Below are 14,252 nucleotides of genomic sequence, written 5' to 3'. Positions count from 1 at the left end.
AGAAATGTTTACAAAGCACTTCACATTCATCATCTTGTATCATTCCTACCATAAGTATATCAAATAGGAAGGGCCACCATTTAATAGATAATAACAATAGGTAACATTTATGGACGGCTTACTACCTGCATTAAATACACAACCTTGTTTAACCCTCACAATTCCATGAGGATAGCTGTTTTGTCCTCCTTTTACAGAGAAAGAATCTGTGTGTCAATGGGCTAAGTAAAAGACCAAGGGCACCCAGTTGGTAAGGGCCAGGGTGGTGGCAGGTGGGCTAGCTGGGTCTGGCTCCAGAGTCTATGCACCTAGTCATTTCACCCCACTGAAGCTTACAAAGCCTATCTAAAAATCTCAGTGCTAGGGACAGCAGAATCAAGGCAGAAGTCAGTTCTTTCTACTACATGCTACTCTTCTTCCTCTCTGGAAAGACTCCTGAACAAAGAACTGGATTTAGTTTGAGAGCTGAATCTCAGTGCATAGTATAGCAAAGTGGGAAGAGCACTGATTCTGGAACCAGATTTCCCGGCTTCAAAGTCCAGCTCTACCACTTACTAGCAGAGGGGTATTGTGCAAGCTGGTTAATTTCTCTACCCCATAACTTCCGCTGCGGAGGCAATAATAGTATCTACCACATAAGGGTTTTGTGAGCACTAACTGACAATATTTGAAAAGCGCACAGAGGCCAGGCACAGTGGCTCACGCCTATAATCCCAGCATTTTGGGAGGCTGAGGCGGCGGATCACTTGAGGTCAGGAGTTTGAGACCAGCCTGGCCAACATGTCAAAACCCTCTCTCTACTGAAAATACAAAAAGTAGCTGGGTATGGCGGTGCATGGGTAATCCCAGCTACTTGGGAGGCTGAGGCAGGAGAATCGCTTGAACGTGGGAAGCAGAGGTTGCAGTGAGCTGAGACCGCACCACTGCACTCCAGCCTGGATGACAGAGCAAGACGCTGTCTCAAAAAAAGAAAAAAGAAAAACAAAAACGAAAAGTGCACAGAATAGTGCATGCTTTATGCACACTTGGAGGCCTCATTTAGAGGGAGTTCTGAAGTCAATGAAAACTCAAAAAAAACCTTGTCCTTGCCTTTGTTTGGGTATCCAGACTCTCTGTATGCTACCATCACCCCTAAGCATTCCAGAGAATGATTTCACTCCATGCAGAACTGGCTTTCACATCTGAGGCCATCCTGGCCCCAGTATGATGACTTGGTGGTCTCACCTACTCAGCCTCACACGTGCGCACAAGAGCTGACTGGGATTGAGGGTAATGCTTCCTGCCATGGACACACATGTGTCCCAGTCTAATCTCATCCCAGCCCAACTCCCTCCCAGAATTCACTCCTGGCCCATTAGGAATACACTAAGGACCATATAGATGCTCATTTTGTCATTATTTCACACATGGTCCTCCAGATGGGACTGACATTCTACACTATCTCATTTTCCATTTGTGTGCACTTAACCCAACTAAAAGGCCACCAGTGGTGCCTGTCTGCACCAGCTCCAAAGCCCTCTTATCTGTCCATCTCTCTACTCCCAGCTCTCTGCTTCTCTCTTTGTTTCCTTCTGTTTCTCTACCTCTCCCTTTCTGAGTCTCTCCCTCCATCTCTCTTTCTCTGTTTTTCTGCATCTGAGGTTTTTCTCTCCCTTTTTTCTCTTTTCTCTCTCTCCCTTTCTCTCTCTCTCTTTCACATACACACACAGACACACACACACACACACACACACACTCACCCCCCAACATGACATGCTAATTGGGCTCCCAAGTGAGTTTGTCTCACCCCTAAAGGCAGAAGTAAGTCGAGATGGATTAGAGAGGACACACTTCACACCTGTCAATTAAGCTCAATTGCTTGTTGCGTGAAACTAGACCCGAAGCCCAGGGCAGGCCAACCTGGCTGGATGAGGCCAAGCCTCAGCTGTCCCTCCAAAGTGGGCTGAGGGAACAAATGCTCCCTCTGTTCTCAGTGGATGAGAGCATCTCTTGGAATGTCCGGGGAGCAGCTGTGGGCCCCTCCATAGGGTGGACAGAGGGGACTGTTCCCAGCGAGTTTATAGAACTATATGTACTGCAGTTGGTCAGCTATTTTTACAAAATTCCAATTACACAGCAGAAGGACAAACACTGCATAAGGAGGAAATAGATGATGTCCCAGCTCTCATGTCGCTGGAGTGTATCAGTAGCAAGTAAAGGTCTTGAGCCTGGACTGACCATAATAGGAAGGAAATATTACCCAAAACAAAGGTGCCTCTTTTAATATATTACTTTCTACTTAAAAAGATCTGCCAACTGGAACAGAGCCCATCAAGAGTGAACCCTGAACGTTGCTGCAAGGCAAGGGTGGAAATATTTTTAAGGGTGGGCTGAGATCCAAGGCTTCATCTGTCATTTTCTTCACTTGACAATTATTTGCAGACTTAGAGTGTTGAAAGCATGAGAGAGGGGATGTCCCCCAGCCTCACAGAGCTTACGGTTTAGAGGAGAATAAGGACAAGTGAACAAGAGGTGATCACTCTGTGTGCTGAGTGTGGGGAACATGGAAATCCAGGGTGCTGAGTGTGGGGGCCAGCGGTGGCTAATATAGGTGTGCAGTCAGGAAGGGCCTCCTGAAGGAAGCAGCATGGAAGCTGGGGCCTGACTATGGGTGAAGGAAGCTCACAGAACTCAGGGAAACATAAGGAAAGGGAAGCAAACAACAAGCAAAGGGAGGGAAAGAGTGTTCCAGGCAGAAGGGACAGAACATGTAAAGGCCAGCATGAGAGAGGTTGGCAAGGAGAGGGAAGCCCCATGACAAAGGATCTCATGGGCCACGTTAAGGAATTTGAACCACATCCCAAGATCAATGGAAAGTTATCACAGAACTTTAAGTAGAATGTAAGGGTACAATGTAATCAGAATTGTATTTCAGCAAGATGTCCCTGGCTGCTGTAGGAAGAAAAGAATGAAGGCAAGTAGGTGGCTGCTGTAGTAACCACAGTGGAGAGAATGAAGGAATCAAGAAGCATTTAGGAGGCAAATCATTAGGGCTTGATGGTTGATTGTATGAAAGACTGGCTAGAAGAAGGAATCGGAAGCTGGGCACAATGGCTCACACCTATAATCCCAGCACTTTAGGAGGCCGAGGCAGGTAGATCACCTAAGGTCAGTAGTTCGAGACTAGCCTGGCCAAAATGGTGAAACCCCCATCTGTACTAAAAATACAAAAATTAGTGGGGCAAGGTGGCACATGCCTGTAATCCCAGCTACTCAGGAGGCTGAGGCAGGAGAATCACTTGCACCCAGAAGGCGGAGGTTGCAGTGAGCTGAGATCACAGCCTGGATGACAGAGTAAGACTCTGTCTCAAAAGAAAAAAAATGAGGAATCAGGGACGACCTCTTGGCCTTTGGTTTGAATGGTGATGCCATTCCCTCCTGCAGGGACTCATGGAAGAAGAGCAGAGTGGTGGTCAGGAGGTGATAAGTGCCACTTGGGGGGTGTTGATGATGGACATCTGTGTCACTCAGACTCTAGGGTGGCCCCATGGTCCATCCTCCTGGTGTTCACCCGCTTGGATAATCACTTTTCCTTGAGTGTAGGCAGGACTTGTGATTTCTTTATAATCAATAGAATGTAACTCCTATAAGACTTTTTCTTAGCCTGCTGAAACTAGAGGCTCTACTGAGAGCTTTATGAAGCAAAAGCTGTATTGGAAAAAGCCACGTGGCAAGGGACTGTGAGTAGCCTCCAGAACCCGAAGATGGCCCCAGCTGACAGCCAGCAAAAGTCTGGGATCCTTGGTCATATAGACACAAGGAAATTAACTCTACCAACAACCTGAGTGAGCTTGGAGGCAGATACATCTCCAGTCAAGCCTCCAGATGAGCACACAGCCCAACTGAAACCTCAACTGCAGCCTCATGAGAAGAGGCAGAGGACCCAGTCAAGCCATGTCTGGACTTCTGGCCCATGGACACCATAAGATAATAGATATGTGTTGGTTTAAAATAATACAGCATCTAATTGGAGATAGTCAACAAGCAATTGGATATTGGGTCTGGACCTCAAGACAGAGGTCAATGTTGGAGTTTATTGGCAATTATTCACACAGAGATAGTAGCCAAAGCCATGGGAGAGCATGCAGTGACAAGGAGAAGGTCTAGGACAGAAACTAGAGGACTCACCAACATGAGTAGATAAGAAGCCTCAAAGGATTCTAAGTAAGAATGCCCAGAGAAACAGGAGGAAAACTAGAAATACAGTTGTATTCCTAATAGGCAACATTTACTTAAAATGTTGCATGTGCTAAGTACTGTTCTAAATGGATAGGAGGTGTTAACTCATTTAATCATTACAGCCCCCCTTTGAGGTAAGTACTATTATGTTAGTCTCCTTCTATTATAGATAAGGCAACTGAGGCAAACGGAGTATAAGTAACTTACCGGAGGCCAGGCAGCTAGTAAATGGCAACTCAGGTGCTGTCTCCAAGCCCACATTCTTACCCACTTAAGCAAAATTGACTCCTTCTGTTATAGGAGCAGAAGCCCAGTGCAAATTGACTTAACCATAAGAGGGAATTTACAGGTTCACCATAACTAAAAAGATGAAGGGTGGAACAAACAACATATAATTTTTCAGGCACACTTGGGGAAATTGGTGCAATGCCATCATTTCTCCTGCCCTTGCCATCTTCACCCCTGCCGCTCTCCATTTCTCAGATCAGCTTTCCTAGCGTTGCCTTTATTCTCAGACAAGCTCTATTGACAAAGACAACTCCTGGCACATCCAGCCTGATATTATCTTCAAGGAAGAAGCCTTGCCTGTTGCTTACTTACCTTACACCAATCCTAGGGGCCAGGGAGATGAGTTCCTTTTGTTTGTGTGTCCTCCAAATTCGAACATCACACACCGGGGCCTGTTGTGGGGTGGGGGGAGGGGGAGGGGGAGGGATAGCATTGGGAGATATACCTAATGTTAAATAACGAGTTAATGGGTGCAGCACACCAACATGGCACATGTATACATATGTAATTAACCTACATGTTGTCTGCATGTACCCTAAAACTTAAAGTATAAAAAAAAAGATTAGAAGACTATATACCAAAATGTTATCAATAATCCCTTGATAATAAATAATTTTAATGTTTAAAAAAAATTCATATGTTGAAACCTAATCTCTAATATGATGGTATTGGGAGGTGCGGCCTTTAGGAGGTGGTTAGATCATGAGGGTGGAGCCCTTAGGAATGAGATTAGTGCCCTTATAAAAGAAACTCCAAAGAACCACTGTGGCCCTTCTTCCATGTGAGAACATATTTTGAAATACAATTTATAAACCAGGAAGTGGGCCATCACCAGATGCCAAATCTGCCAGCACCTTGGTCTTGGATGTCCCAGCCTCCAGAATAGTGTGAAATAAATTTCTATTGTTTATAAGCCACCCAACCTATAGTACTCTGTTATAGCAGCCTGAAAAAACTGGGACAACTCTCCCTCACTCCAAATTTAGAATCAATTGAGAGATAAGTGTAGAAGGCAAGCAGAGTCCACAGAGTCTACATGTCAGATTTAAAGGTGATGGGGAGGGAAGCTATAGTGGAGACATGACTTACGTGTTTGGCAAAAAATTAGGTTTCTAATATTGCACCTAAGAATAAAAGTTACCCAAGTCATAGGCCACACTGGACAACTGCCAGCTGCCCTAGCAGGGGCACATCCTGGGAAAACAGGCCACCCAGCTAAGCTGGCCATGTGGCATCCTAACATATTTTCTCATCATAATGCACCTTCTCTTCAGGCAGAAGAGTGGGAGAATGAAGCTGAGCCACACGTGCCTCCTCCTAAATTTACCTACCTCTTTACCCTCCTTCCCACCCACTCCCCACCATCCCCTAGGGAATAATGGAGGTCGGGGGGCGGACATCCCAGATACATCGTCATTAGAATAGCTTAAATTTTAAAACCTGACAATACCAAGCACTGATGAGGACATGGAGCAACTGGAATTGCTGATAAGAACACAAAATAGTAAAGTCACATTGAAAGACTATTCTTATGAAGTTAAATGTACTTTACCATATAACCCAGCAATCCCATTCCTAAGTATTTACCCAAAAGAAATGAAAATCTATGTCCACACAAAGATCCGTAAGTGAACGTTTATAAAAGTTGTATTCATAGTCACCAAAAACTGAAAACCATCCAATATCCCATCCACAGGTGAATGATTAAACAAACTCTAGTATCCACACAATGGAATACTACTCAGCAATAAAAAGAAAGACATTACAGACACACGCAACAATGTAGATGAATCTCAAATGCATGGTGATAAGTGAAAGAAGCCAATCTCAATCTGCCATTTTCTGTCCCTGAGTGAGTCTCTGGCATCCCATATCACCTGTTTTTCTCACAGGCTCTATTCCATTCGCTGGTTTGCCACCTCAGGGGAATGATGGCCACGGAGTCCACAGCCACTGCCGCCATCACCGTGGAGCTGGTTTCTGCCGACAAAAATGAAGATGTTCCTGCTCCTTCTACATCTGCAGATAAAGTGGAGAGAATGGAGAACGGTGTGTTGGGAAACACCTTGGAAGGTGTGTATGTGGAAGAGGAAGAAGGAGAAAAAACAGAAGATGAATCTCTGGTAGAAAATAATGATAACATAGGTGAGGAAGCAAGGGAAGAGTTGAGAGAACAGGTTTATGACGCCATGGGAGAAAAAGAAGAAGCCAAAAAAACAGAAGACAAGTCTTTGGCAAAGCCTGAAACTGAAAAAGAATAGGACAGTGAAATGGAGAAGGGTGGAAGAGAAGATATGGATATAAGTGAATCTGCAGAGGAGCCACAGGAAAAAGTTGACTTGATTCTAGATTGGTTAACTGAAACCTCTGAAGGGGCAAAAGGAGGAGCAGCACCAGAAGGACGGAATGAAGCTGAGGTCACTTCTGGGAAGTCAGAACAGGAAGTACCAGATGCTGAGGAAGAAAAATCAGTTTCTGAAACTGATGTCCAAGAAGAGTGCAGAGAAAAAGGAGATCGGGAGAAGCATGGAGAGGTAATTGTGAGCATAGAGGAGAAGCCAAAAGAAGTTTCAGAAGAGCAGCCTATGATGACTCTAGAAAAGCAGGGCACTGCAATGGAGGTAGAAGCAGAATCTTTAGACCCAACAATCAAGCCAGTAGATGTGGGTGAGGACGAGCCAGAGGAGAAGGTAGTTACCTCTGAAAATGAGGCAGGAAAGGTGGTTCTTGAGCAACTGGTAGGTCAAGAAGTGCCACCTGCTGAAGAGTCACCAGAGGTGACAACAGAGGCTGCAGAGGCCTCAGCTGTAGAGGCTGGATCAGAAGTCTCTGAAAAGCCTGGGCAGGAGGCTACAGTTCTCCCTAAGGATGGTGCAGTTAATGGACTGTCAGCTATAGGAGATCAGACTCCTACTGAACCACAGACTTCTATAGAAAGACTGACAGAAACAAAAGATGGCTCAGGACTAGAGGAGAAGGTCAGGGCAAAGCTGGTTCCTAGTCAGGAGGAGACTAAGCTGTCTGTAGATGAGTCTGAGGCAGCTGGAGATGGGGTTGATACCAAGGTAGCCCAGGGAGCTACTGAGAAATCACCTGAAGACAAAGTTCAGATAGCTGCTAATGAAGAGACAAAAGAGAGAGAAGAACAGATAAAAGAGGGTGAAGAAACTGAAGGCTCGGAAGAGGATGATAAAGAAAATGATAAGACTGAAGAAATGCCAAATGATTCAGTCCTTGAAAACAAGTCTCTTCAAGAAAATGAAGAGGAGGAAATTGGGAACCTAGAGCTTGCCTAGGATATGCTGGATTTAGCAAAGATCGTTTTTAAAAGGCAAGAAACAAAAGCCCAGCTTTATGTTGCCCAGGCACATCTTAAACTCGGAGAAGTTAGTGTTGAATCTGAAAACTATGTGCAAGCTGTGAAGGAGTTCCAGTCCTGCCTAAACCCGTAGGAACAGTACCTGGAAGCCCACGACCGTCTCCTTGCAGAGACCCACTACCAGCTGGGCTTGGCTTATGGGTACAACTCTCAGTATGATGAGGCAGTGGCACAGTTCAGCAAATCTATTGAAGTCATTGAGAAGAGAATGGCTGTACTAATCGAGCAGGTGAAGGAGGCTGAAGAATCGTCTGCTGAATACAAGAAAGAAATCGAGGAACTGAAGGAACTGCTACCCGAAATTAGAGAGAAGACAGAAGATGCAAAGGAGTCTCAGCGTACTGGGAATGTAGCTGAACTGGCTCTGAAAGCTACTCTGGTGGAGAGCTCTACTTCAGGTTTCACTCCTAGTGGAGGAGGCTCTTCAGTCTCCATGATTGCCAGTAGAAAGCCAACAGATGGTGCTTCCTCATCAAATTGTGTGACTGATATTTCCCACCTTGTCAGAAAGAAGAGGAAACCAGAGGAACAGGGTCCCCGGAAAGATGATGCAAAGAAAGCCAAACAAGAGCGGGAGGTGAATGGAGGCAGTGGAGATGCTGCCCCCAGTGGAAATGAAGTTTCAGAAAACATGGAGGAGGAGGCTCAGAATCGGGCTGAAAGCTGGGCGGCAGTGGAGGGGACAGTGGAGGCGGAGCTACAGTTGAAAGCACTGCATGTAAAGAGGGGGCACAGCCCTCCTCCCAAGGGAAAGTGTTTTTGTATATAATGTATTTTTTCACTTTTGGAGGATTCTTTTTGTATAACTCCAATAAAGATTGTAAGCAAAGGTTGAGGCTTTGATGATTTTTTTCTTAATTATTGGCTGAATCTGCCTTGGAGCACTCCTGGTTTTATATAGTAGCCAAAGGTTTTGTTTTGGCCTCTGTATTGATCTGTGTTCCTGATCCTAATTCCTATCTGTCTAATGTGGAGGTGATCAAGTGTGGCTGTAGGCCTTTGTTTTCCAATGGTGCTATATTCTGTTTTCAAATACTTCACTGAACCCAGTTATCTTGCAAAACTTCAGTGGTGCTGTCCCTGGATGGGGGCTACAAAAACGAAACCTGGTGAAGATCTTGCTCTTCGGGGCTGAAAATGGATGATGGACTTTGGCTGTGATCCAGGCCTAGGATGGTACTTGTCCTATATCCACCTAGTCTTCAAGTGGGGCTAGAATCCTGTCCTGGAAAAAGAACTCTGAAGAAAACCTGGGTTGGGGGAATGATTCATAAGGAAAACAGTCTGCATTTAAGTTCTGGTTTGAAAGTAGCCAAGGGACTGATGGTGGGTACTCCGGATGTGGTTGAAGCATATGTGGGGAGACTGGCTGCTTGAGTTTGATTTGTTATTTTCTGTACAGAATGGTTGAGATATGTCAACACTTGGAACTGTTACCCATCTGCAGAATTAACTTCTCAAATAAAGATGCTAAAAATAAAAAAAGAAAAAAAGAAAGAAAGAAAGAAGCCAGTCTTAAAGGGCTATATGCTGGATGATTACATCTGTATGACATTCTGGAAATGGCAAAATTATAGGAACAAAACTCAGATCACTCTTTGCCAGGGGCTGAGAGTAGAGGGGGAGATTAATACAAGGGGGGATGAAGAGACCTTCTTGGGTGATAGAAGTATTAGATATCTCATTAATAATAGTAATTACATGACTATATGCATTTGTTAAAATTTATAGAACTGTGTATCTTAAAAGGGTGAATACTACAATTTATAAGTTAAACTTCAATAAACCTAAAACAAAACAAAAACAAAATAGGAGTGTTACGGTAGTACAGTGGTTCTCAAACATTAATGTGCATCAGAGTCACCTGAAGAGCTTGATAAAACAGATTGCTGAGCCTGATTGGGAATCATTGTGATTCAGTGAGTTTGGGTGAGGCCTGAGAACTTTCATTTCTAGCACATTCCCAAGGAATGCTGACACCACTGGTGCAGGGTCCATGCTTTGGAAACCAGTGCTCTAGTGAAATCCCTCCACATGGAAACAGTTAGCAGGAAACAAAGAGCAAGAAACAAGCATTCCTCCCTAACCAGGCATGTGGGCCAGTCCAGGGCAAGTGGTGGATTGGTGAGGGAGATCAGCGCTTTCATGGACAGTCCCACCAGTAAGGCAGGGGAAGTTTCCAAAAGGAAAAGGGGCTTGTTCTCTAAAGGAGGAAGATCAGAAGATAAGTAGCTGTATCAGACTGGGTTCACAGAGAAATAGAAACAATAGGATAGATACAGATGTAGATATAGATATATAGAGAAAGAGAGGTTTACTATAAGGAATGGGCTCATGTGACTATGGAAGCTGAAAAGTCCAAGATCTGCAGTCGGCAAGCTGGAGACCCGACGGAGGCAATGTTGTAGTTCCAGACAAGGTCTGAGTCTGAAGGCAGAAGACAGATGTCCCAGCTTGAAGACAGGCACAGAGAGTGAATTCTCCCTTACTCAGCCTTTTATTCTGTGAAGGCCCTCAATGGATTGGAGGAGCCTCACCCACACGGGGGAGGACAACCTGCTTTACTCAGTCCACTGATTCCAGTGCTACTCTCATCCAGAAACACCCTCACAGACTCACCCAGAAATAATGTTTAACCAAATGTTTGGGCACCCCATGGCCCAGTCAGGCTGACACATAAAATTAACCATCACCGTAGTGTACTGGAAAAAGTCCTGATCCAGACCGCAAGAGAGGGTTCTTGGATCTCATGCAAGAAGGAATTCAAGGCAAGTCCATAGAGTAAAGTGAAAGCAAGTTTATTAAGAAAGTAAAGGAATGAAAAAGAATGCCTACTTCATAGGCAAAGCAGTGGCCTGGGCTGCTCAACTGAGCATACTTACATTTACTTCTTGGCTGTATGCTAAACCAGGGGTGCATTATTCATGAGTTTTCTTGAAAAGGCATGGGCAACTCCTACAACTGAGGGTTCCTGCCCTTTTTAGACCATATAGGGTAACTTCCTGATGTTGCCATGGCATTTGTAAACTGTCATGGCACTGGTGGAAGTGTTTTTTAGCATGCTAATGTATTATAATTAGCATACAATGAGCAGTGAGGATGACCAGAGGTCACTTTTTTCACCGTCTTGGTTTTGGTGGCTTTTGGCTGGCTTCGTTACCACAACCTGTTTTATCAGCAAGGTCTTTGTGACCTGTATCTTGTGCTGAGCTCCTGGCTCATCCTTTGACTTAGAATGCCTAACCTCCTGGGAATGCAGCCCAGTAGTCTCAGTCTCATTTTACCCAGCCCCTGTTCAAGGTGGAGTCACTCTGGTTCAAATGCCTCTGAGAGTAGCCCAAAACAATGCTGACTTTGGAGGAGCACTAGAGAAGGCAAAAGAAGTGTTTCTGTAAGAAAGGAGTGGGAATGCTGTCAGATGCTCAGTTAGGCAAAGGAGATAAGGACTCAGGTGCGTTCACTACATCTAGCAGCAAGGAGGCTACTGTGACCTTGGAAAGACCAGATTTAAAGGGGTAGCAGTGGTGGAGCCAGGTTGCTGAGAAGTGGTGATGCAAGGTGGGAAGACAAATGCAGGAATTGACACGACCCATTCAGTAAGCGTAGAAGACACATATGGGGAGGTAGGCACAAGGGTTTGGGTGGAGCATTGTATTTCCTTTTCAATATGAGAGATACTTAACTTAGGAAAGGAGCTAGTAGATAACAAGAGGTTGAAATTATAGGAGAAAAAAATATGGTCATGGAGTGAGGTCCCTGAGAAGGCAGGCAAGGAGTGCAAAGAAAGAACATGGGGTGCAGATGTAGGTAGGTTTGTAAGTTTAGTGGAGGGAAATTGAGTGTGTTCTCATCTGCAGGCTTCTGTTTGTTCTGAGGAGGATGTCCTAGGTCAATCAACGGAGGCACTGAAACCCTGGATTGCAAAGTTAGTCTCCGGAGTCAGAGCTCAAATTTGCTGCATAACAGTGGACAAGTTTCTCCAGTGCTTGATCAATGTCTATGAAATGGGAATGTTATAGGACCTTTCCAAACATAAAAGTTTTTCCAGCTATGCCTGAAACACAGCAAATGCTCAGTGTTTGCTCACTGCCAGTGAAGAGTTTAAGGAGTGAAGAGAATATCGAAAGTACAGACTGTTAACCATAGAACTTTGAATAGGTCGCAGCTATCAGAGACTAACTCTACCAAAGGAAAAAGAAACTTCGTTAATCTAGTCAGCTGAGAGTCCAAGCAATCTGGGGAATATTACTAGCAACCCTCTTCAAATTCTCACAAGATAGTTAACCTCATTTGTAAAATTATGGGAGACGATGTGCATGCTGGGGAGGGATTAGAAAGTCCTAGATTCTACTACCCGCTGAACTACCACCAGTTATGGGAATGTGATTTGTAGGCAAGGCCATTATTAAGGTCACCTGTAAAGTTGCATCAAAACCCAACAAGTTGGTGTTTCAGAGGTTCAGAAATTAGTCACCTTCTTATAATTGGCACCATCAGATGGATTGATCGTGTAAGATACTCTGGATAAAAAGAGTCGAGGTAGTGGGACCTTAGCTAACCTGGAGAGACTGAAGAGGACTCCCCCATCCCCCAGCTCAGTTCACCAGCCACCAGCCAAGTCTGCTGAGTGAATGACGCTGCTTGCATTCTGCAAGGTACGCAAAAAGATAACAGAGCTTTTTTTCCCCGAAAACATTGCATCTTCCATTCTGGGTGCCAGGCTGAGCTTGCATTTCCAAGAGTTTTTTCCCCTTGAATTCTTTGGACAGGAGTACATAAAAGTGCTGACCCAGATGTGGTCCCAATTTAATCACAGGAAAAGCAGAACTGCTCCGGTTCCTTTGCTCCTTTTCCAAAAGGTGAGGCAGTTTCCAAGCTTCTGTTTTTCCCTGTATGGCCTTTTCCTTAGGAAGTCACCAAATGGCAGTTACCGTATTTCATCAGTTCTAGTGCATGTATTCTTCACCTTTTAACATCTCTGATATGGAGATGCATTTTATAGTCCACGGCACCTCTGTTTTGTGTAATAACTAAGTTGGCCCATCTTACAATTAATGTCTTTGTTTTGATGGACTATGGAAATTGTCCTTCAGCAAATGCTTTGGTACAGGGACTTTTGGTTTTGCCTAACTCCACTCACAGCTCCATGCATTTGATACGATATCCTCTATTATGGCAGAACACAAGGATTAGACAGATGCAGTGACCCCCTGAAGGCCACATGGTTAGTAAGTAGCAAGTGGGATAGTGTAAAATCATGCTGCCTCCTGAAATATTTTAGCTGGACCAGCATCATCAACCAACTATTGAACCACCAACCTGCATGAAAAGCAGAGAGGAGATGAACAAGATTCACAGGAGGATTAGACCTTAAACTGTATATCATGGTAATCTACATCAAAACTTCAAAACCAGCTATGGGATGAAGCAACCACAGAACTGTTATGTTTTCTGGGCCTCGGCATCCTCATCTACAAATATGGTCACAAAAACAACAATGGCTACCACTTATTGAGGATTTCCCTGTAACAGGAACTGTGCCAAGCATTTTCCCACATTGTCTCATTTAATTCTCATGATAGCTTTTAAAAGTAGATATCGTTTTTCTCATTGGAAATGGTTGCTTTTTTTTTTTTTTTTTTTTTTCTTTTCAAGAAGTTTATTTAAAGAAGATTCTCTGCTTTTTCTTTTTTTTTTTTTTTTTTTCTTTTATTATTATTATTATTATTATTATTATTATACTTTAGGTTTTATGGTACATGTGCACAATGTGCAGGTAAGTTACATATGTATACATGTGCCATGCTGGTGCGCTGCACCCACCAACTCGTCATCTAGGATTAGGTATATCTCCCAATGCTATCCCTCCCCCCTCCCCCCACCCCACAACAGTCCCCAGAGTGTGATGTTCCCCTTCCTGTGTCCATGTGTTCTCATTGTTCAATTCCCACCTATGAGTGAGAATATGCGGTGTTTGGTTTTTTGTTCTTGCGATAGTTTACTGAGAATGATGATTTCCAATTTCATCCATGTCCCTACAAAGGACGTGAACTCATCATTTTTTATGGCTGCATAGTATTCCATGGTGTATATGTGCCACATTTTCTTAATCCAGTCTATCATTGTTGGACATTTGGGTTGGTTCCAAGTCTTTGCTATTGTGAATAATGCCGCAATAAACATACGTGTGCATGTGTCTTTATAGCAGCATGATTTATAGTCCTTTGGGTATATACCCAGTAATGGGATGGCTGGGTCGAATGGAATTTCTAGTTCTAGATCCCTGAGGAATCGCCACACTGACTTCCACAAGGGTTGAACTAGTTTACAGTCCCACCAACAGTGTAAAAGTGTTCCTATTTCTCCA

At 44.2% G+C, this 14,252-nt stretch overlaps 1 protein-coding gene and 1 long non-coding RNA gene across 4 annotated transcripts in view; one reads left to right on the top strand and one right to left on the bottom strand.

Moving 5' to 3' along the window:
* Positions 1 to 14,252, bottom strand: part of LOC129061018 (uncharacterized) — a 53,478-nt gene that overhangs the window by 24,611 nt on the left and 14,615 nt on the right. Inside the window, exon 2 of one of the 3 annotated variants that reach the window (XR_008527962.2) lies at positions 4,819 to 4,898. The exons of the other annotated variants lie outside the window; for them this stretch is intronic. This is a non-coding gene — a long non-coding RNA (uncharacterized LOC129061018). The remainder of the gene's footprint in view (positions 1 to 4,818; positions 4,899 to 14,252) is intronic. 3 annotated transcript variants of the gene reach the window in all.
* Positions 6,438 to 8,736, top strand: LOC100461635 (nuclear autoantigenic sperm protein-like). Its single transcript, XM_054561651.2, is given in 1 exon segment — positions 6,438 to 8,736. A coding segment is annotated over 1 exon segment (2,217 nt). The 3' UTR covers positions 8,655 to 8,736.

Source organism: Pongo abelii, chromosome 7, assembly GCF_028885655.2.
Source record: "Pongo abelii isolate AG06213 chromosome 7, NHGRI_mPonAbe1-v2.0_pri, whole genome shotgun sequence".
In the NCBI taxonomy this organism is placed as follows: domain Eukaryota; kingdom Metazoa; phylum Chordata; class Mammalia; order Primates; family Hominidae; genus Pongo; species Pongo abelii.
Note: the sequence above shows the minus strand (reverse complement) of the source record. Positions and strands in the feature narration are given on the sequence as shown.